This window comes from Microcebus murinus, chromosome 22 (assembly GCF_040939455.1).
Source record: "Microcebus murinus isolate Inina chromosome 22, M.murinus_Inina_mat1.0, whole genome shotgun sequence".
In the NCBI taxonomy this organism is placed as follows: Eukaryota; Metazoa; Chordata; class Mammalia; order Primates; family Cheirogaleidae; genus Microcebus; species Microcebus murinus.
In genome coordinates, this window is record NC_134125.1 from 21,149,925 (window position 1) to 21,173,673 (window position 23,749).

The following is a 23,749-nucleotide window of genomic DNA, read 5'->3' on the forward strand; positions in this document are numbered from 1 at the left end:
TTGATTCTTGGAATACAAGGTTTCCCGGCCCTGGGCTGGGCCGTGACCTGCGTGGAGAGGCCCCCATTCCTCCATGTTTCCTCACCCCTGAAGTGGCAGGGGACCCAGGAAGAAGTGAAGCCGTTAGCCAAAGCGTGAGATATGGGATGTGTTACCTGCTGTGGATGGGAGTGGGGAGTGAAATGCTTTAGAATTGGTACATGGGGTGCGTGGTAAGGCTAGTCAAGTCCATGGTAAGGCTGGTCAAGTCCATGGTAAGGCTAGTCAAGTCCATGGTAAGGCTGGTCAAGTCCATGGTAAGGCTAGTCAAGTCCATGGTAAGGCCGGTCAAGTCCATGGTAAGGCCGGTCAAGTCCATGAGCATGAGCCTTCCGCTGCTCTTCCTTTGCTGTGAAATGAGTTCTTCAGTTGGACAACAGGCTGTACAGATGCCATCAAAATGAGTGAGACATTTTGTGAGTCTGCAGATGGTAGAAGGGCAGGGAAGGCAAATCCACATCGGGAATATGCGTCCGTTCCGTGGACCTGGGTCCCTCCACCCAGGAAGAGAGGCAATGCAATCAAACTGCCACCAGATGGCAGGCTGATCCCTGGGGAATGAGGCCATGGGAGGCCCAGTGACTATAGTTTTGTACAAAAAGGGCCTTGAGGAAGGCACCACCTGGCTCACAGGATGCGCCACCGGTGACGCTTCAGGCCCAGTGGCAACAAGAGAGGGCTGGGCCCGAGGTGGTGGTGTTTTTAGAACTTGGAGTTCCCTGACACCCCTTCACCTTATAGGCATGAGCCCCAGGACATAAAACAAATTGTCTTAGAAGATCTTAAAGTGTCCCCCAGTGACCTGGTTCCATTGCCATCTCTCTCCACTCACCCAGACACTCAGAGAGGGTTGACCACTTGTCCAAGATCACACAGGGCAGACGCAGAGGAGCCACGGCGCAAGGAGGGGCTGGAAAGTGGAGGGAGACCCGCTCCTTCCTTGGATCCAGCCCTCGGGGTCATGCCCACCACTGGACATCAAGGGCCTGCTGGGTTCCAGGCACCAGGCGTGGGACAGTGACCATGACCAGCAACGGCTCCTGCCCTTGAGCACAGACGGTCAACCATGACCACATTCACGGGCAAGATCATTTCAGGCTGTGGCAAGTGCCACATGAAGGAGATAAAACAGCATTAGAGAGGAGCTAGGGGCCGGGTGCTACTTCAGCCTCCTCCCCAGAGAAGGAAGGCCTCTCTGGGACGGGGTGCGTGGGTTGATGCCTGAACGCAACAATATCCAGGGGAAGAAACAGAAAGTACAAGTAAAGACAGCCGACGCAGTCACTGTGTTCCAGGCGCCGTGCAAGGTCCTTTTCATGAATCAGCTCATTTAATCTCATCACAACCGTATTCAGTACTAAGGTTATCATTGCCATTTTATGGAGGAGAAACTGAGGCACAGAGGCCAGGTAACTTGGCTAGGCAATAGAACCAGGACCTGAACCTGGTTCACGTTGGGGTACCAATGGCAACCCACCCTCCCAAGGGAAGTATCCTGGCAAGAGCTAGAGCCAGAGCAGAGGCTCCCTCACCCCTCCTGCCCTGCCCTCCCTTCTGGGGGAGCCCTGAGGTCCCCGCTCCCTGCCCCCAGCCTCTCAGTTCACAGCTATCTGGGCCACCTCATTCTAAAGGGATTTGACTCTCAGAGACAACTAGAGACTGCTGAGAAAGGGCTTAGGGATTAGACAGTGATACCAGGAAGCTGAGGGACTTAATGGGGCGCGGGTGTGGGAAGCAGGGCAGGGAGGGGATTTGTTCCTTCACAAAGCCCGGTGGACTGCGGAAGGGAGGAGGAAGAGGGGCTTGTGGGGAGGAGCCCTGCGGCTAGGGTTCTCCCTTTCTTTTGTGCCTTAAGAAACGACAGGTCATCGAGTAACCATAATCCCTCGCATCTGGGCGCCCCCTTCTCCAGCCATTATTTCAGCTGTGATTTTTCCAGCCATTGTTGCACTTGGAATTCTCACAGTGACAAGATTAATTTTCTCCCTGGATCACAGGCCACCGGAGAAGGCAGGTGACTTCAGGCAGTGGCAGTCCCACGGCCGGGCTGGGAGGAGGGGAGGAGGCTCGAGCCAGGGCCTTTTTGCTCGGCTGTCCGATAGCACAAGGGCTTTCCAGAGAGTTCCCTGCCCTGGCCCTGTGGAAGTAGAGCGTTCTGCAAATATTTGTTGAAGGCTTTAAAGGGTTTAAAAGACCGTTCTTTCTAACTCTCAAAAATCACGGTGCCAATCTCTGCAGCGGCCCCTCCCATGGGCACCACACTTTCCAAGGTCAGGGCTCTGCGGAGCCTCTGATCTCAGTCAAGGTCAATGCCCTCATTTTAGTGAGGAGACCCCCGGGGCCCAGAGGGCACGGGCAAGCAGCCCGGAGGGACCCCCGTACATGCCCCTGGCTGAATAGTCACAGCAGCACGTTAACTCAAGAACACAGTCTACATCCAGCTCAGGCTCTGGACTCCCCATCCAGTGCTCCCACATGTTCCCAGAGCTGCCTTCCAGAAGAATCCAGAGTCAGGGCTCTAACTCCCAAGCCTAGGACTGCCACCCCCCTGCTCCCCCTGGATCACTGCGCTCCACCAGCCTTATTTAAGTCGTTCGCCCCCACACTTCTTTGGGCACGTCCCCAGCAAGGTGTACACGGAACAGCGTGCTTGTCACAGAAGGTTCTCACCTCCAGCCCGTCTGACCTGGGAGGCTGGGTTCTTCCTCTTGGGCCTGGCTGTTCCCCGATAGTCGCCACACAATACAAAGTAGTCCACTTCAAGGTCAGGAGAGAGGGGCTTCTGGCTGGCAAAGGTCACGTTGGTTGCCTTGTGGGTGGATCGGGGAGGGGTTCCCAGAAACAGCGTTGGATCAGGGCCTCGAAGGCCAGAGAGGACTTGACAGGGGCACACGGGAGACAGCAGCAACTCTGACAGAGACAGGAGGGCAGAGGTGCATCTGAGGGACAGCAGATGGCTCCTCGAAGTGAAATAAAAGTATGTGGTGAGAGTGAGTGGCACTGAGGCCACAAGGGCTGCTGGGAGGAGGTAGGGGTAGCCCTTGAATGCAGGTCAGTGTGGTTGGGCTGACTCTGGAAGGAACTGGGGAGCCACTGTGGATTCTTGAGCAGGGGTGCAACATATCTAGTGGGGAGCGAGAAACTATCGAATAAGGATTGGGGGATAGAGACAAAGTGGGGATGGGAACGAGGGACTCACTTAGGAACCAGCTTGGAGGAGTTTACCAGATTATCCATTTAGGAGTCATAGTATCAGACTAACTAGCTGTTTAACAGTGCCCAGGAGATAGGTGCATCTTGGTAGAGGACCTGGGAGGGAGGCCGTGTCCCGCCAGGTGACTGTGTTCCTGTGCTTTCTCGGGCAGCTTCTGCTAGTCACTCCCAGGCCTGCCCACACCTTGGCTTGAGGGCACCTGGGAAAGTTTGGCCTAGAAGCCAGAGACTTGGGTTCAAGTCCCAACTCTGCATGTGCTCACACATGACCACCTCTCTCCCTTGGGTGCCTCCATAAACCACCTGACCTTTCTATGTTAGAGGATTGTCCAGCACTTAAGTGACAAGCTAGATCTGAAAGTGCCTTGCAAACTGTGAAGTGCTGAACCAATATAAGGGGCTGTTCTACTGTCTTGTGGGTAGGTTCTACCCTATAAAAAACATTCTGTCCCTGGAAGGCTCTTAAATACAGATGTTAGCCAAATGTCCAGTAGGGAAGGCAGCCCTGCCCTGCCCCAAGGCAGGAGCCAGTGCTTCTTTAACTAGGGCAGGGCTGCTGGGACTTCCTGAAAACCCTTTGCAGAGGTGGGGCTCGGGGATTTCAACCCTCTCTCTGTACCCTGCAGTGGACATCCCTGGCAGGGGCCACACCAGAGGCACAGTGGGGTCCTTCCAAATGTCCTAAACAGGCCTGGGGCACCTGCCTCTGCCTTCTGCCATCTCTGGGTGAGGAGGGGGACTGGAGCATTCTGCTTTCTACTCTCCTGGAGACTTGGGCGCTGGGGCAGCCGGGCATGGCTCCGGGAGATGGGACGCCCACAGACTCCCAGGGCTCCCTCTGCATTAATTCTAAACCCGAAGGGGACAGCACGACTGAGCACCTTCCACATGCCAGGCACTGGGCACTCCACATCTGTCACTGCTTGCCACTAGTGACTTCAGGTAAGCCATTCCCTCTCAGGTACTCAGTTTCCCCAGCTGTTAAACGAGGTGAGCTGCATGATCCCCGAATGATCTATGTTTATCTCTCCCTCCCGGGGCTCCCCCAGCCCCTGGCTCTGTGGCTTTATTGGAGTATTTCTTACATTCGTTCATTCAGCACACATTTATCGACAATCCCTGTGCGCAGGACGCTGTGCTGGGGGCGGGGGGCTGGTGAGGATATTTAGAAGTGACTACAACAGGGCGCTGTGCCCAAGGACCTCATTGTCTAGCAGGGTAGATGCTACATAGTAGGGTCACAGCAGGGTTCTGAGGGCCCACCCTGCCTACATACGCCTCCTCTTCCCACCTCATTGGCTGAAGCCACACTTCCCACTAGCCACCAAAACTTTGCTCGAGTGCACCATTGTGCTCCCATGGAATGAACAAGTCTTCCTTCTCTGTTCCCCCATTTTAAGGCCCAGCTCAATTCCACTCCCTCCAGCAAAGCCTTCTAGGATTCTTCCAACCCAAAGCAAATGCTCCCCTTTTAAAGCACCCAGACACCTGCTGCCTCTCCTTGGGACACTTATTTTGCTCTTGTATTCTAGTCGACAGGGCCTTTTCCTTATCTGTGGGAGGCCAAGGTGGTGTCTGATTCATTTCTGGGTCCCAGAACAGTGCCTGGCACACAGTAGCAGGAAAGAATGCCCCAAGGCATGTGACCAGGTGCTACCCTGGAGGTAAATTAAAGTGCTAGGGGACCCAGGCAGAGAGAGGAAGGCTGTTGAGCCCCAAAAGGAAGAAATGTCTTCATTATATGGGGAAGGGGCAGTGACGGGGGTGTGGCTGGACAGTCAGGTGGTGCAGGCTGGACAGGAGGCTGCTGGGCTGCAGCGGCCAGAGCGTCCATCCCATAAGTCAGACTGGTATCTACCTGGGGACCCACAGCTCTGGCCCCTGGGTGAGAAGCGGGGAAGGATACGTGACAGCAACCCTGCTTTCATTGGGACATTGCTCTCACTGTGGCTACCTCCATGGTCACCTCCATCCCCACCCAGAAGGAAGCCTGGGCAGGCGGGCAGCAAAGCGAGGTTCTGCAGGGCAAACTAGGCAGGGAAGTGGTCACGAGAAGCCAGCCCCACGCTAGGCAGCGCACTAGGTGAATTATGGACATTAGCTCACTTGAAGTCAGCTCCCACAGCTCGAGGGGAAGGCTGTCACCAGAAAGGCCCAAGCCGGGTCTGGCTGCGCGGTCGTAAACCGATGGCAGGACAGGTGGAGGGCAGGGGACTCGGAGAAGACCGGTCAGTACCACCGGTCCAGGAAGCAGCGTCCAGCTAGACTTAGGGGACATGCGCCTCACAGAGCGCCAGGCCAGCTCTCTACACTCTTGGGGGGCCTGATCTTACGGGAGCTCATTACACAGCACCTTCCAGTCCCTTGTGGTTCAAGGCCCAGAGAGCTCAGGTGTCTCTCCCAAGGTCACACTGTGAGCTGAGGGTCACTTTCGGACTAAAACCCACGCTCCTGCGCTCCTGATGCCCACGGGCCTCGGGCTCCGACTTGAGGAGGTCGGAGGGCCACGCGTGCCAGCGCCCGCCCCGCGTCGCTCCCCGCCCCGCCCCGCCCCTCGGGACCCTTTAAGAGGCGGGGCTTGGCCGCCGGCCGCGCCGCCCGCCCGGGCTGGGACTTTACTCCGCGGCAGCTGGAACCAGTCTCTGCTCCATCAGCTGCCGCGACCGCCGGCGCCGGGGCTGAGCCACGATGAGCGGCAGAGTCGGCGATCTGAGCCCCAAACAGAAGGAGGCACTGGCCAAGGTGAGCCCTCGTCCTGGCCCGGCGCCCGTCCCCGCGCGCCCGCGGCAGCCGGGCCCGGAGGGGCTGGGTAGGGGGCGAGGGAGGGACCCAGGGTCCCCGGCGGGCGGGCGGCGGGGGAAGCAGCCCCGGCCGCCCCTGCTTGGCCCGTGCCCGGCGGACGACCCCTCCTTCCCTGCCTCTCCCGCCTAGGGGCCCCGCGAAATCTGGCCACCCCCGCCCAGCGCCGGGCAGCCGTGGCGGTGCCACCTGGGAAGAAGTGTTGCTTGGAAGCCCTCGGAGGCCACGGAGGGCACAAAGACAACATTCATCCTCGGGACTGGCAGCCAGGCCCTGGGCAGAGTCAGGGCTCCAAGTTTCCTCCCATTTCCGGGAGGTTTTCCTCTTGCAGGGGCAGTGGCACGATGGAGCCCCCCCTCCCCCAAAGCTCCTTAGGGGACTTGGGTAGCCCCTGATTGGCACCAAGCCTCTGTGCGACCTTGGGCACATTACTCCTTGATGAAATGACATGAGGAGGTTGCACCAGGTGATGTTGAAGGGACTGTGTGTGGATTCTGGGTTACCCAGTGACTCACTGGGCTGGGGTTAGTTTGAGCCGAGACCAACCAGCCCTCCCCTATTTTGCAACCCAGGCCTGTGCCCGGCAGGGACTTAGGTTGATGCTCCTCTGAAGGCAAGGAGGTGAGCCTGGCTCTGCCTTGGCAACTGCGAACAGGAAAGGGGCAACAGCCTGAGGGCTGGACTGTCCTCTCCACCAACTGAATGTCCCCATCTCTGTCACCCCTGGGGAGAGGGGAGGTTCTCCCAGGCCGAGCTGACTGAGTGCAACCCCAAGGTTTGGACGCCACGCAGCTGGGCAGTTTTTCATTGCTGGGCACGGGGGTGGGGGCAGATGTCTCCTGCCATGGCAGCATTGGGAAGGCACCAGCCTCATGAAGGTTTTGTCCCAGGACGGCCTCTCCCATGCCAGGAAGGCTGGACAGGGAGGTTTCAGGTTTTACTGCTGACCTGCAGGGGAAGTCAGGCAGAGAAGGGATTAGACAGTGATTAAACTGGAGACCAGGGGCTGAGTAAGGTCCTTGGTGAGAGGTGGCTTCCTGCTGGCAGTATGGATGAGCAGTTTCCAGAGCTCTGGGAGCCGCTTTGGGGAGTCGGATGGTCTGAGTCCTTAGCTGACCTAGGCAAGGGGCAGAGGTGGCCAGTCCTCATTGGTCCCCTTTGGGGCTGTCCTGTAGGTCAGTGACCAGGGAAAGGTGAGTGGCTGGAGCAGCAGGCTTGGGGAGGGCACATGGGGGCCTGCTCACCTACAGCGTAGTGAGATGGTGGAAATGGGTGTGGCTGTCCCTTGAGATCACTGTCCACCTCCTGCATTTGGCACTACCTGCACCCTCCTCTTAATGGCTTCCTGCTGGAACTGTTCCCTCCACCTGGATTGCCAGTCTTCCTCCCCCGCTGCTGCCTTTGAAGTCCTTGGAGCCCAGACTCAAATGCCATGTTTTATGTGAAACCACAGGAAGCCACTTTCCTCCTTCTCTGCTCCCCATTCTGTTAAGGAAGGGACACAAGAGCATGGTGGAAAGAGCCTGTGCTCTGGACTCAGCCAGACCTGGGTTTGCATCCCAGCTCTGTTCATTACTAGCTGTTTGACCTTGGACGTGGACATGTACTTCACCTCTCTGAGCTTTAATTACTTCATCTGGAAAATGGGGACAAAAACACCTGTAGGGGCTCTGAATGAGGAGTAAGCCGCAGTGCCAGGATCAGCGCTGGGCTCATGGGGAATGCCTGGGGAACTGACAACTTTTGCTGTGGCAGGTACCAGAGCACCTGGCATCACAGTTAGCTGGGAACACATCTGCCTGCCCACCAGGCTGGTGTGTAGAAGCACTTGTGGCAGGGCAGGGACAATGTCTTCCTCCCTTCCCACCTCCTCCCCTGCTCCCCAGCACCCCTTGGCAGGACTGAGAGCACCGTGTAGCACGGGTGCCCAACCAGCATCCGCAGAGTTGAACCAAGTGGCAGAGGGGTCCAGCCAAGGCCCCTGCGGAGAGTCCCGGGCAGAGGGTGGCCAGGGAGGGCCCTACCACTCACCCCGCTGCCTCTCCCTACAGTTTCGGGAGAATGTCCAGGATGTGCTGCCCACTCTGCCGAATCCGGATGACTATTTTCTCCTGCGCTGGCTCCGAGGTGAGGGAAGAGGGGCTGTGGGAGGCTGGGGTAGGGGCTTGTTCTGGGTGACACAATGGCACCCTCTGAAAACCCTGCCCCTGGCAATCTGAGAATCTGGAGTGTTCAACCTTTAGAGCCAAAGGGGCCCTGGCAGTTACATAACCTCAACCTTCCCAGGGGATAGATAAAGACACCGAGGGTCAGAGAGGTGAAGTGACTTGCTCCAAGTCACACTGTGAGCAAAGTGCAGGCAGAGGGAAGACGAAAGTCCAGGTGTGTTGCCTCTTAGCTCGAAGCCATTTCCATCCACTCAAAAACTCTGCTCTACTGATGCACCTGCGGAAATGGGCTGAGGAAAAGCCTAGAAAGGCCCCAGCCATGTGGGAAGTGGGAGGCAGTTTAGAACCAGAGTCCTGCCCCCTGGGAGAGGCTGGCCCTGCTGTGCCCTGCTGGGAGGGCAGGTCCCCTGCTGACCGCAGTTTAGGCAGCTTGAAGGAGGGGCACTATGCAGGGGAACCTGAGGGGCCCAGCCTGACCTGGGGTGACAAGAATCCCCTCAAACCACTGCCAGCCCCCAGAGCCCGATTTCTAGTTCCAGCCGTGCTCTGGCCTGGCCGTGGCACCTGGGTCAAGGCAAACAGCTTCCCTGAGCTTCTCCTCTGGGAGAGCAGGATGTGACGGGGTGCCCTGCCTGTTGCGAGACATGACACCACAGAGCTCTGCATGTGGCAATGAGACACACACATTTCCACTAGCATCGGGATCAAACTCAGCCTTGTCCCCAGCTCCCGAGACCCTCCCTTCTTCTCCCTCCTCTCCTCTCCTGTGATTCCAGGTCATGTGCCACTCTCCCTGGTTCTTCTGACACGCTTTTTTGGCCTGTATAGAAACTTTGTTAACAGATATAGAAATAATAAAACTCCATTGCATTAGATTCTCAGAGCTTAAGTTTGTGCTGTAGAATCATAGCCCCAAATATCAAAGTACAAATCATGTCCTGTTACTTCTCCATGGGCACAAACACACATATGCCTGCCCCAGGAGTCTCCGGACAAGTGAAGGGATATGTTTTCCTTCTCTTTCCAGAAATTCCACAGCGCTGGTATGCTCTTGAGGGACTGCTAGCACACACCTGAGGGCATATGCATCCGGGAGAGCCATGTGCGGCCTCCTGTGCCTCTGGAAGTGTCACTTGCCCCTTTCCTAAAATAAGCTTCGATCCCACCCCCTAGCCCACCACTCAGGGAGGGTGGAGAGGCAGAGTGGGGGCGGCAGTGGAGCCAGTCCAGGCTGGAGGAAATTTTGGCCTAGCATTTGCTCAAGGGCTGGAGCTAGAAGCAGGTGGGTGGAGAGAGTGGGAAGACTGTGGCCTCCTTAAAGGGCCAGTTGCAAGATGATCCAACAATCTAGGAGCTGCTGTTAGGCAGTTTCAGAGAACTGTTGAACAGCAACGAAGCTCTCTTTTATCTAGAAAAGGGCCGGCCGACCCTTTATCTAGAAAAGGGTCCTGGCAGCTGGTCTCCCAGACACCCCCACTCCTGAGTCCTGGGGTAACCCTCTCTTTGCATAAGGCGGATAGTTCACCAGCTACACTTATCTATCAAGCACAACCTACCCCCTCAAGGAATATCAGAGAGTTTGTCAGCCTCATTTGCCAGATGAGAAAACAGGCTCAGAGAGGCGAGGGGACTTCCCTAAAGTCTCACAGTTAATGTGAAGCAGAATCAGGGCACACACCTAGGGCCCCAGACCCAAGGCCAGCATCCTGTCCAGGAAGCCACCTCTGCCCCCTGAAGCCAAGTTCAGCCTCTTAAAACAGAGGCAGCGTCCCCTTCTGTGTGTCATTTGTGCTTCCCATTTCCTGGGCAGGAGCTCAGGCCTGGTCAGAACCTATTGTGAATTTCAATGAGGGTTTTTGTTGCCTTTAAAACAACAACAACAAAAAAGACCCTTTTCTCTTTCTCCCTTTGATTCTAAAGGAGACATCTCAAGCCACACACCAGCAGAGTGTCTGTCTCTAACCTAGGTGTGAGTTTGGGGTTCCCTTCCTTCTTTCCCCCATGTGGGGTTCAGCTTTCTGCTGGCCCCCAGGCATTGTGAACAGGTGCATGAGTCTCCCCTGCCCCCTCCCGACTGGGGCTGTGCTCTGGGCACCCCAGCGGGCGGGATAAGCAAGATAGAGCAAGGTGCTGGTGGGGACCCTGTAAGGGAGGCAGAGCAGGTCTGGGTCCCTGCGTTGCACAGGACTACAGAACCCAGGACAGCTGGGCCTGGGCCGGTTCCTCTTGCAGTGCCCCAAGCCAGGCTTTGGGCTGCCCCTGAGCAGAGCAGCAGGAGCCCTGGGGAGACCGGATGGAGCAGTCATGGGGGGCACCATGTGGGGTACCCCCAGGAGCAAGTGGCAACTCGGGGAGAGCCCTCGCAGAACATACTGGATGTTGGGCCCTAACAGATCAGGATTAATTGGAGAGTCTCCCCCCACCGCAGATGAGATATGGGGGCTCACAGTTTGCCACCACTCCTGTCCCCTAGAAAGATAAGAGCTCTTCTCACAGCAGGGGTATCCTTCCTATGGGAGCTTCTCATTTTCATAGTCCAGCTCCCCCATCATGAGAGGACATTGCTTTATATCTTCCAAGTGTTTCTAGCTTATTAGATGATTCCATCAGAGATATACAGTGTCTTGTCCAAGGTCAAACAGAGGAGTAGAAGGGCCGGGATGCGAACCCAGATGATGATTCCTCTAGAAACCACCCCAAGTGACTGCAGCAGCACATGGAGGGCAGTAGTCAGCTCTGCCAGTCTGGGTCCAGCACGAGTGGTGGGCGTGGCATTGGGGACATCTCTTGATGCACGCACTCTCTGGGCCCAGGAGAGAGGACTAGATTTCACGACAGCAGAGTCAGGGAATGTGCTGGGCACTCACTGGGAGCGATGATCAAGGGACCGGTGACAGTCCAGAGGGCAGCCTGTCTGGCCCAGGTTCCAGGGCTGTCAGCAGATCTAGATGCCAACCAAATCCACAGAGGACATACGGCTGGGAGGGACGGTTCATAGGTCAGGCTCAGCAGCACGCAGGAGAAAAGGATTTGGGGGTTGCGGTTGACTGTAAGCCCCACCAGAGTTAAGGATGTGAGTGACTGTTGTCAAGAAAGTTCTTAAGAGAACACCTGGCGCTGTCTGAGCACACTCTAGAGGGATACTGCAAACTGGCAAACATTGCAAGGGGGGTTATTTGGATGGACTGGAAGCCGAGCTGTGAGGTTTGGTAAAGGCTCCAAGGATGAGCAGCCTGATAGCGAGGGAACAAAGGAACAGCACAGAACTTACCAGTCTTGGAAGGGCCATCGTGTGGCTGAGAAAGCAACCCTGCTGTCTATCTCTGGAGCAGATCTCAGCTCTGCGTGACAATGGGCACTGAGTGCAAATGGCAGCTAGGCAAGCTATGATTACCTAAGAGCAGGTGGCCTCGGGGGACAGTGAGGTCTTTGTGTTCAAGCTTGAGCAGGACAACTTGTTGGGGGTTCATGCATAAAATAAAGCCTCGGTCCAGGTGGACTTTAATTCTGAAACTTTCCAGGAGCCCTGAGAGGAGGGCTCTTTGTGTCCCTTTAGGGCATGTGTGGATCCTCTGAGGCCATGACACGGTTGGCTGGAGGCTCATCAAATCCCACTGGGATATTCCACCAGCTCCGCCCCAGATTACAGGGGCAGCCGTGTTCATCTTTGCACTGTAGGTCAAGTTCTCAGTTGGACATTAGACTGTGGTGAAGATAAACTTTGTGGAAGAGGGGAAGGCCAAATGATAACGGGGTCCAGGGTTCACTTTTGCTGAGAGGAGAGAAGACCTTTCATCTAATTGCATCCGCTGGAGTCAAACTCCTGGCCCGAAAGTTGCAATTTGCTGCCTCCAAGTGCCCTGAACCTTGAATTGCTCTCCCCACAAGCCCAGGGCCCGCCGTGCTCCAGAAGCCCTCATGAAAGTCCCTCCTATTAGCGTCTGCAGGTGGGATGAGCTGAGAGTCAGCTGGGGACATGACTGGGAGGAACTGGCCCCATCATGGGACTAGGGGACTCTCCCACCCTTGAACACCCTGTCTGCTGGCCTAACCCTGACCACATTTCCCTGTTACAGCAAGAAGCTTCGACCTGCATAAATCAGAGGCCATGCTCCGGAAGGTGAGATCCATTTGGCTCCAAATCCCACTGTTGCCTCAGTTTCTCCCCAGCAGAACCACATCTTACTTGGACATCTTTTGCCCACTCCCAACTCTGATCACAGCCTTTGGCTTGTGGGACATATCTGATGACTAGCCGACCACTGTTGTCTTATCCCGCTGGGACACAGTGCATTCCCTGCAAAGGCAGGCTTTCGTAGTTCCGGGCCAGCCAAGAATACTAATCTGTTCTGCTGAGGCCTCTGAATCAGGCAGAGCCTTCTTTTCTGTTGCCGCCTACTGCCTCCTGGGGAGCACCTGTGGTCTGGTGGTCTGGTCATGCTGTCACTTATTGTTAGAGGTCAATTAACCTCCCCTGCCCCACTTCTTAAAATTCCTGATTGTGTATTTGCAGCATGTGGAGTTCCGGAAGCAAAAGGACATTGACAACATCATTAGCTGGCAGCCTCCAGAGGTGAGGACAAATTACCCTGCCACATCCCTATGCTATGCCTATTAGACCCACGACCTGTGTCCCGGGCCTATTGGACTGCTGGGACCCTCAGAGGAGAGGTCTGACAATGCCAAGTGAGGCATGATGGTTTCCAGAATGGGTATCCACTGGCATGCAGGGAGGCATGTGTTTGGCTGCCTGCTGACCAGGTGGGTGCCTCTTGTATGTCTCTGCCCAGGTGATCAGGCAGTATCTGTCAGGGGGCATGTGTGGCTACGACCTGGATGGCTGCCCGGTCTGGTACGACATCATTGGGCCTCTTGATGCCAAGGGTCTGCTGTTCTCAGCCACCAAACAGGACCTGCTCAGGACCAAGATGCGGGACTGTGAGCTGCTTCTGCAGGAGTGTGCCCGCCAGACCACAAAGGTGAGCGGCCCGCCACGGCTGACGGTGAGTTGGCCGTGGCGGAGGCATTCAAGCGGAAACAGGGATGTCGTGTAGGAACTGAAGCATAGCTTCAGGGCTGAGGCCCAGGGTTTTGGATTTCATAGTCAGGGAAATTTCCAAGTTTTAGAGACTGACATAATGTTGACACATACTTATTTTGCCAAGTAAGGACTTAAAAAAATTACCATCTATTATTGCCATAATTAACACCAAAAACTACAGGAGTGGCATCATCTCAGAATAAAAGGCAGCCCTTTACATTGAATAAATGTAGCTTCATAAAAAACTCAATACATTATTATTATTTTTTTTATTTACCTGGGGACCAGTGAAATCTTTGTCATGGACCAATCCATCCTTGGGCAAGTATTTGGGTACCACTGGCATAGATGATTTCAGATTCTATGCTTCTCTAACTCAGTATTCACAAAACATAAGGAAAGGCTGGGCGTGGTGGCTCACACCTTTAATCCTAGCATTCCAGGAGGCCAAGGTGGGAAGATCACTTGAGGCCAGGAGTTTGAGACCAGCCTGAGCAAGAGCAAGACCCCATATCTACTAAAAATAGAAAAAATTAGCTGGGCAAGGTTGGCATGTGCCTATAGTCCCAGCTACTCGGGAGGCTGAGGCTGGAGGATCGCCTGAGCCCTGGAGTTTGAGGCTGCATTGAAGGCCTGAGTGATAAGTGGCCGCAGAGAGCATACGGTGAGTCAGAGGAAGAGGGAGGCCACCAGGCCACACTGCAGCACAGAAGGGACCTCCGATGAGATCTAGATCTGCCCAGTCATTTACTAGATGAGAACACTGTGTCCCAGGCAGGAAGAGTGACTCGCCTAGGTCACAGTTCCGGCCTGGGGTGATCCTCTTGATTTGGAAACCCTTAGCTCTAGCCGTGTCCGGCTCTGGTTTGCTCTGTGGTGCGTGGTGCAGTCGGCGTTTGCCCTGGACCAGGGTGGGCTTCTGCGGTGTGGCAGCCTGCTGTGACTTCCTGCTCTGTTCCCTGCAGCTGGGGAAGAAGATCGAGACCATCACCATGATTTACGACTGCGAGGGGCTTGGCCTTAAGCACCTCTGGAAGCCTGCCGTGGAAGCCTACGGAGAGGTGAGGGGCAGGGGCAGGGGCAGGGCGGTAGGCAGGAGGGCTGGGCCTCTGCTGGGCTGCCCGGTGGGGTTGGGGTGGCAACGGGGACACATCTAGCCTGGAGGAAGCAGGGCCTCCCTCCCTGGCACGGAGGTCTGGGCCTGCTGGAATCAGAGTGATTTTGTTTCCCCAGTTTCTCTGCATGTTTGAGGAAAATTATCCTGAGACACTGAAGCGTCTTTTTGTCGTTAAAGGTAAGCTGGGCATTGCCTGCGATGGAGCCGAATGGGAATATTCCTGGGGCAGATCAAGGAGAGTAAAACCCAGTGAGCCAAGGTGTAGGGGGGTCTAAAGACTTGGTCAGGAGACTGCCCCTGGACATGCGCAGATCACTTTGCAATTCGCAGAGCTTCTGGTGTTTATCATTAGTACCTCCTCCGAGCCCTCCAGCATGATGAGACAGAAGAGACCCATGGGTACCTCGAAGAGGTACCCACGCTAAGCCTCACGTCCTGGGCTCCACAGCGCTAGGGAACGTGTGTCCCGACGTGGGGTCGGGGGCGGCAGAGGACACTGCTAGGCGCAGACCGGGCACTGCTCCCGGCCTCGCATCACCCGGGCTTTGTTCCAGCGCCCAAGCTGTTTCCCGTGGCCTACAACCTCATCAAACCCTTCCTGAGCGAGGACACTCGTAAGAAGATCATGGTCCTGGGAGGTGAGTGTTCCAGACTCTTCTCTACTGTACAGGATGGTCTGTGGCCCAAACTGGGCCTGGCTTCAGAGGTGCCACCATAGCCACCAGGGTGAAGGCTCCCCTTCTACTGTTTGGTAGCTGTGGGACCCAGGGGCAAGCTGGGGCCATCCTGTTTTCATAAAATCTCTGGGCGAGCACTGGGCTCATCAGTGTAGATTCAAAGATGAACTGAAACTCCAGTCCTTGCCCTGAAGGAGCTTACAGTGTAACAGGAGAGAGAAGACCTAGAGAGAGTAAGTTTTGGCACAAACTAGAAGAGACACTAGAAAAGGCACTAGAAGGTGACACAGGTCACAGGAGCAAGGTTGCTTTTAGCTGGGGCCAAAAAGGAGTGGCTTCATTTGACAAGCACCTAGTGCGTGCCAGGCCGTGGACAAGGTGCCAAGGCCACAAAGGGGAGATGGAGTCCACTGGAGACCTCGTGGCCTCTTCCGACACACGTGTCATCAGCACGCCATGGTGAATGTGAGGAGGGGAAGGCACTCAGTGCACGGGGGCGTCGAGCAAGGGCGCTCACCCCGCCTGAGCGCAGCAGGACGTGACACCTACCTAAGCTGCGTGCTGCAAATGGATAAGAGTCAGATAGAGCAAGGCGGGAAGCTGCCTGGATGAAAGAACAGCATTGAACAGACGTGACACAGCATGGCACAGGCAGCTGACATGGAATGCCAGGCAGGGCGCGGCAAGAGATGAGGCTAGAGAAAGAACCAGGATCCAGGGCACAGAGAATCCAGGGCACCATGTTGAGAAGCTGGGACATGACTCTACAGGCCACTGAGAACCAGAGAAGAGTTTTTGGCAGGGGAGCACCACAATGGGAATTTAAGCTGAGGCATTATACCAGCAAGATTGTGAAGGCCAGAGAGACCAGTTTGCACACTGTTGCCATAGTCTGTGCAAGACGAGTCTCGAGCAGTAGTGATAGGGATAGAGAGAAGGTGGATTTAGGCCTTATTTAGAAAGCAAAACAGCAGAACTCTATGGACAAGATGTAGGAGGGAAGAAAGAGAAATCTAGAACGATCGCCTGATGTCTGGCATGACTAGATGGTAATGCATTAGTTCAACTGGGGAAAACGCTGGAAGAATAGGCTTGAACAAGCTTGAAGCTGAGTTTGAGGATGGTGTGAGATATACAGATATTGGGATTACTTGATTCTGAAGCTTAGGAGAGAAGTCCAGTCTGGAGATTTGAGAGGTGTCAAATAAAGGTGGCGGCCTCAACCCTGACAGTAGCTGAGATGGCCCACGGAAGAGCGGAGCCTGAGCCCTGGGGAATAGCCAAGCTCAAGGGCAGGCAGTGAAGGAAGAGCCCACCAGGGAGACTGAGAAGAAGTGATTAATGAGGTTGGCAGAGAAGCAGGTCAGCAGGGAGTGGCTGCGCAGGGAAGTGGGGGAGAACATCAGGGCACAAGGGAAAGTGTGACCCAAAACCCAGCAAGGAGGACACGCAGGAATCCAGCCAGCCAGGGACAGGCAGGAGTTCAGTTTTGCAGGAGGAGGAAGTGGAGCAGTGGGAGAAAGGGCTGGAAGTGTGGATTGGGACAGCCTCATGGAAGGCTTGATGCCACCTATGGAGTTGAACTTGGGGATAGGTAATAGGGATTCTGAAGGTTTCTGAATGTTCCCCTTTAGGTGACATGTTAAAAGTGGAGATTTTCCAAATGTGTGCCAGTGAGACCCGGGGCAGGAGAGTGAATTCGTGAGGAAAGTGTAGGACTTCTGGGCTCTGGTCCTAGCTCAGGCGGTAAAAAGTTCTGCTTCTTGTTGCCTCAGTTACTCTCTCTGTAAAACGGGAAGAATCCTCCCAGCCTTATCCCAATCCTCCAGCTGAAATGGGGAAGAAATATAAAATCTGTGCAAAAGGCTTTTATGATTTTTGGTTTTTCTGCTGCTACCACCCACCCTGTGCACGAGGCGGTTTGGTTTCCTGGCAGCAGAGCTGTGTAGGAGGCTCAGTCTGTTCTCCTACCCACACCTAAAACTCTTTCAACCAAACCTGCCTTGGGCTGGGAAGGGACAGGATCTTCAACAGAGGAGGGGAAAAATCCAATCTGGGCTGGTCATTGGAGCTTAGCAGTGTAGATTAAATCACCCCAAGACCACAGACACTGTGTTCCCAGGAGTTGCATGGTCTCTGGTCCCTAAAAATCTGAGGGCTAGTAGACCCTGGACAGTCTCTGTGGGTTTCCAGCCAGCAAAGCACAGAGGTCACTGGGTTATACCCCATGGCTTGGGGCTGCCGCCTATATAGGCATGGAACGGTTTCCTGCATCAAAATGTTGTACTTGGCTGGTATTTGTTTACAAATTTGGATTGGTAGAAAAGTGGTTCTCGGCATTGGCTGTACCAGAGTGAAACTCTCCTAGTCAGGAAAGGGCTTGGTTATTAAAAACAAAAACAAACAAACTAAAGGGGGCCAAGTCCCTGTCAGCTAAATAGCTGAAAACAACAGGAGCATTAGTGAAACTGGCTAAGGAAAAGCCAAGGGGACCCATTTAAGGGGTCACTCTACAGTGATGCATTTATTCATGAAGACACGATTAGGGGTAGGGGAAGGTGGGGGAAATCTGCTGGTATTTGGGTTGGAGGGGGTGGTGGGGTGGTAGATGGGTTTTTTCTGCCTCTTTAGTGTAGACCACCAGGGTTATGTATGGTGGAACCTTACCTAGTGGTGAGATGAATCTTTCTCCTTCCTTCAGCAAACTGGAAGGAGGTTTTACTGAAACATATCAGCCCTGACCAGGTGCCTGTGGAGTATGGGGGCACCATGACTGACCCCGATGGCAACCCCAAGTGCATATCCAAGGTATGGGCTGCCAGGGGCTGGAGGTGAACAGGGAAGCCTGGCTCAAATGCACATTCTAGCTCACTCCATGCTCTGCTTCTAGATCAACTATGGGGGCGACATCCCCAAGAAGTATTATGTGCGAGACCAGGTGAAACAGCAGTATGAACACAGTGTACAGATTTCCCGCGGCTCCTCCCACCAAGTGGAGTACGAAATCCTCTTCCCTGGCTGCGTCCTCAGGTAGGGCCTTCTGGGAAACCTGAGCCTTTCATCTGTAGGTGGCTGGGGTGGGAGGAGCCCTGGTGCCAAGGCCCCAGAGAGGACACACACAGACAGAATTATGTCTAAATGGGTGATGTCCCCTGCAGGTGGCAGTTTATGTCGGACGGGGCAGATGTTGGTTTTGGGATTTTCCTGAAGACCAAGATGGGAGAGAGGCAGCGGGCAGGGGAGATGACAGAGGTGCTGCCCAACCAGAGGTACAACTCCCACCTGGTCCCTGAAGATGGGACCCTCACCTGCAGTGATCCTGGCATCTGTAAGTAGCTCTGTCTTGGCAATGTCCCGAAGCCCCTGTCCAGCTTTCTGCCTGTGAGTCTCCTCTTCCTCCATGGATTTTTGGCTCTCAGAATGTTAGAACCAGAAATGGGACTCCATCAGTTCAAGTCTCTCCTTGTGGAGATGAAGAAAACCAGGCTTGGAGAGGTGATATGACTTACTCAAGGTGACCCAGCTGGTTAGCAGCAGGGTGGGACTCTGACCTGATACTCCCAGGCACAGGTGAGTCACAGTCCTAGATCACGTGATCACGGGGCTTCAGCTCATCTGGTCCAGGTCTAACTGGGCTTGTGACTGGCCTGACATTTCTTGGGGATGCTCCTTCCCAAAGGGGAGAGCGGCGGGACTGGCTGGGTGGGCACAGGATCACAGGGTGAGCAGAGTGCTGAAAAGTCCTGCCTTGTCCCCTCTGAGCCTCCCCCATCTCTGGGTTGACCAAAGAATGGACACAGTGAACAGGCAGTTCCCACAAGAGTGGCAAATAGACATTTAGGAAGGTGTTTAACCTTGCTTGACTTTCCAATATCGATTAAAATTCCCTTTGACTCAGCAATTCTACTTCTGGAAAATTTACACAGAAATATTTACACAAATACACACAGATACTAGAAGGATGTTCCCAGCAGCCTGGAAAATGGGCAGTAAACCACGTGGCCATAAGGTCTTGTTAAATAATTTATAGTCCATCCGGACAATGGAATATCATATACCTGTTAAAGAGAATAAATTGACACATAAGATGTCTGATACATTTAGATACATGTTAAACGAACAAGCATGAAACATAGCATGTATGGTAGACACTCAACTTCAGTTAAAAAAAAGTGTGTACACAGTAAAAGAATTCTGGGGAATCTCTGCTAACCCAGAATGGTTATCTCTGGGGCGTTAGGATGCTTATGGCTGGCTTTCATTTTATACTGTTTCTGCAAATATATTTTATAATGACTATGCACTCCATTTATAAGTAGAAAAACCACACACACACACACACACACACATACACACACACACACACACACATACACACGGTCAAATCTCCAGTTTCCTTTCTGTTAGAGCCAATGGAAAATCAATGAGAACAAGGGCTTTATCATCAGACCTGAGCTGAACTTGACCACTGACTAGCTACATGGCCTTAGGCAAGTGACAAATCCTCCCTAAACTTGCTTCCTGGTTGCTACAGTGGGAGTCTCACAGCGACACCCAATAATTTAATGTGATAAGGTCTTTGAGGCATTTACCATAATGCCTGGCATACAGCAGACACTCAACACAGTGTAGTCGCCAAGGTTGTGGCAAGGGTTGGGGGAGAAGCCCTGTGCCCCAAGTCTACAGCAGTCAGGCCAGGAGGTCTGAACTAGCCCCACACAAGTCTCGCCCCAGCCTCTGTGCCTGTCCACACCATCACCTAACCTGAGACTCCGCCTCCTCCCTCGCACCCCAGGCAACTTCAGCCTCCACCACCCCCTCCCCACAGATGCTCTTAGCTCCCCAGGGCGGGGGGAGTATTCTTGTTAGTGAGCAGCAGGGTTGGTGGGGGGAGGCGTATACCGTTTGCTTCAGCAAGAACAAGACTTAACACCCACCCAGAAAATGTCACCCACGGAGGATAAAGCACTTCAGACATACAAACTGGAATTTCTTTTTTTAATGGACAGAGAAGCTGTGGTATAGGAAAGGAATGTTCTCTCTCTCACAAAGTAGCTTGTATAGACACCAAAAGACAGAAGATACCAGATAATCCTAGAGTCCCAGTCCAGGACATCTTGGTCACAGGCTGTCCTTGAGGTGACAGAGAAGAGAGTGCAGTCCCAGACCAGGGAAGTGATTGACCCAAGGCCACAGAGCCAATAGGCGAGCCACAGTGGCTCTTCTATCCGCTCTTTAGTATCTGAAGGAGTAGCCTGAGAAGAAACTGCGAACCTTTTAACATAATCAGGCTTAGGTTTGCAAATCCCCGATTTATTTTAGTTCCTCTTGGATACACTCCTGACAGAACCATTACCTTCCTGCAGGGCCTTCATTGGGATCTGCTAGTTGCCCATTCCCAGGAGGAGCAGGGTCAGGCCACAGCGTCCACCCTCCATCCCAGGTGTAATGACAATGAGGCAGATCAGCTGTCATCTGGGGCCATGGCTGGGGTTAGACCCAAGCCCAAGGAGAACCCGGTGCTCAGGTTACATGCTCACCTGCAGAAGGGCAATGCCCTGGGAGAACAGGTGTGCCCTGGAAAGTGGAACATAATCACCCAGTGGAGACATTAAAATCTGTGCCAGCCTCAATGGCAAGTGCACATTATCCCTGCCCCAGTCCCTTCGGTCCTTGTCCACGTCTACTAAACTGAGGAAGAGGACCAAAGTTCAAATTGATTTAACTTTTGTTCTCTTACCTGATTTTTATTGAGGGCCTGTTTATTATAATAATAGTATAGGATATTCGACTAGGAATGAAAAGATTCAGGAAAAAGACCTGGTCTTTGTCTACCAAGAGTGCACAATGTCGTCTAGAAGACCGGAAATGCTGCCGGAAGGTCAAACAGCATGGCCAGCCCGTGCTGCAGGGAACAGACCCCAGCTGGGCACCTGGACGCCTGGTTTCTAAGCCCAGCTTTGTCACTAACTCTCCCAGTTTTTCTTAAAAGACCCACTACAGAGCATTTCCCAGTGTTCTGAGCAAGTGTCTCTAAATAAATACATTTGGCTTTTCTTCTCCTTAAAATGAAATGAGTGGACAAGAGCAGGAGGTATTAATCTAGGGTCCCCTGGAACAGTGGTTCTAAATCCTACAGCCCAAACACTGCCCTTTTATAATAGTGTCTAGTGTCCCCTTTACTATTCTGAAATGAAACTCATAGGTAATGTAATCCAACTACCCACATAATTTAAAATTCAATATAATTTCCTATCTGTAATAAAGAGAAATAAAAGCTTACATATATATATATTTTTTCCAATATATGAATGAGAGTGCAAGATTATACCTATGCCCTCACATCCTCCTCTTCAGAATAGAACCTTTCCCATTGGGAACCAGTGCCCCAGATGGTCTATGTTAGACTCCAGGGAATCTGAAATTGCATGTTTTTATCAGATTCTCAAAGGGGTCGGTTACCCATCAAAAGCTATGGAGCCTTAGCCTGGAGGATCTCTGGGGGCTCTATGAGTCTATGAGCACATGATTAGTGTCAAAATGAACCGTGCAGACTCTGGAGTTGCAGTGATTCCATTTCCCTTGGGCCTGTGTGTCCGATCAACCCCTTCCTTGTTTCTAAGGCCAAATATCTTGCTAGGCAAAGCCACCTCAATCCTGGTACTTGGTCCAAGGAACTCAAAGGACCTCTCCTCCATCATGGATAATTGGTTGCTAAGGCTTTATCATCCAGGGCAGAGAGGAAGCTTCACTCTTTCCAGAGAGACTGTTGGTCCTAAAAGACCGCTGGTACACAGTGAACACACAGGACTGATTCTCACTTCACACCATGGAGGAAGAGGTGGTGGTATGTCTAGCCTTGGTCTATATGATGCATTTTATCCAGGGTCGGGAAAAGGTTAAGTCTTATGATTAAATCCAGTTTTATTTCTTGTTGGGAAAACTGAGAAAAAAAACCAGGATAGGGAAGAGGCAGAGCTAGTATTTTTGTTTTCACGCTCGGTTCTCTTGAAGGGGTGTTTGGCCGAAATTGGAATAACTTCTCAAAGAAACAGGGTTGGGTTAAAAGCAGTCTGCTCCTTTGCCAAGGCCTGGGAGTGTTCTCTGCCAAGTGCATGCCTATTTTCTCTTTCTAGATGTGCTAACACGTCTTTTCTATTATCCTAGCAAATATTTTCCAATCCTCTAGAAGCATTGTGTTTCCATAATAAACAAGAGTATACACACACGTATACATTCACAAGAATTAAGTCAGTCACTGAGTGTATGTTCAAAGGAATTTTGAAACTGTAAAACTCATCATAGGATTTGAGAAAACTTTTCCTTTAGTACAAGCACCTGAGTGGCATTATCAAAGAGAACCTGAGAGTGTAGGTAGACCAAATAGCAAAGCAAAAAAAAGATTAGTTAACATATATATTATCAAAAATGTTACAAACTATTTACAAGCTGTTCTGCAACTTTTTGGCCCCAGAATATATTGTGGATAGTTTTCCCAGTCCCTTCTATGGAGCTAACCTCTTTCTTTTTACATCAGAATAGTATTCCATCCTATGGACTACAATATAAATTGTTTAAACAATTCTCTTTTGATGGACTTTCCAGTTTTCCCAGTTTTAGTATTAAAAACAGGAATGCAATGAGCATCCTTGTCCAAAAGCTTTCTAGTTCAAAAAGTTTGCACATTTTACCTTTTGTTAGAAACTGAACAGGGCCAGGCCTTTCAGGGCCCAAGTCTGGCAGGACAAAGGCAGCAATGTAGATCAGAGGGAAATTCTAGCTCCATCATTTCCTCCCTGTGTGACACAAGTACCTTTTTATCTGATATAAAACAGGATTGATGCTGAATTTGTAAGAGTTGTGAGGAAGGGCAAGATGACATATATACATTACTCACCTAGTGCTGCAATACATGAACAGTCATTATTACTATTACCATTATTGTTACAATTACTACTGCTGCTAACAATTCTACTCCCCCCTTTCAAAGCCCAGTTCAAACTCGAACTCTTCTAAAAAGCCTCTTCTAAAAAGCCCCACATGATTTTGGGTTACTGGGCGCTCTTCCAAGCTGTTACAGACGTGATAGTCTCTGTACTCATCTGGCGTTTGGCATGTTCTGCCTCCTATTTTTTTTTCTCCATGAATGTCCTTGTTGACCCAGCTAGATTAAGTTTCAGAAGGTCAATGGCCATTGCTTATGCCACCTTCATTCCCACTACCTACCTCACTGCCTTGCTCAGTCAATAAAATTCAACAAAAATCGCTGTCCCCAAGCCCTTTGTCAGAACTGCCTGAATGTCTGGTTTCTGCCTCCCCTCAGATGTCCTGCGGTTTGACAACACCTACAGCTTCATTCATGCCAAGAAGGTCAGTTTCACTGTGGAGGTCCTGCTTCCAGACAAAGCCTCAGAAGAGAAGATGCAACAACTGGGGTCAGGCACCCCAAAATAACGCCTTCTCCTACAGCAGGCCCTGCCCCCTCAGTGTCTCCCAGTCAATTTCTACCCCTTGTAGCAGTCATTTTCCCACAACCCTGCAGCCCAAAAATTTTGGGCTGGAGGAAAGACCTCAGGCTGGATCTGGGGAGCTTTCATTTCAGAATCAGGAAGAGAAGCAGCTGGAGTGGGTCTCCTTGCCTCTCAATTTGCTAAGGAGTCCCCAGGGGCAGGCCACTGTGATAGGATCTCTCAGT

At 52.8% G+C, this 23,749-nt stretch overlaps 1 protein-coding gene across 1 annotated transcript; it reads left to right on the top strand.

Moving 5' to 3' along the window:
- The first annotated feature begins 5,840 nt into the window (after window positions 1-5,840).
- On the top strand, window positions 5,841-23,657 carry SEC14L2 (SEC14 like lipid binding 2). The gene is made up of 12 exons (XM_012763908.3): window positions 5,841-5,994; window positions 8,103-8,178; window positions 12,296-12,339; window positions 12,733-12,792; window positions 13,010-13,198; window positions 14,226-14,321; window positions 14,494-14,554; window positions 14,932-15,015; window positions 17,756-17,862; window positions 17,945-18,084; window positions 18,213-18,382; window positions 23,378-23,657. Exons 1-12 carry the CDS (start codon window positions 5,941-5,943, stop codon window positions 23,506-23,508), a joined length of 1,212 nt encoding a protein of 403 aa, XP_012619362.1. The 5' UTR covers window positions 5,841-5,940; the 3' UTR covers window positions 23,509-23,657.
- Window positions 23,658-23,749: the final 92 nt, after the last annotated feature.

Bases quoted from the DNA above. Each gene is read 5' to 3' on its own strand.
- SEC14L2 (XM_012763908.3), top strand. From the start codon at position 5,941: ATGAGCGGCAGAGTCGGCGATCTGAGCCCCAAACAGAAGGAGGCACTG. The intron at 12,340-12,732 runs GTGAGATCCATT...GTGTATTTGCAG, and splicing joins CAGAGGCCATGCTCCGGAAG to CATGTGGAGTTCCGGAAGCA. The intron at 14,322-14,493 runs GTGAGGGGCAGG...TTGTTTCCCCAG, and splicing joins CCGTGGAAGCCTACGGAGAG to TTTCTCTGCATGTTTGAGGA.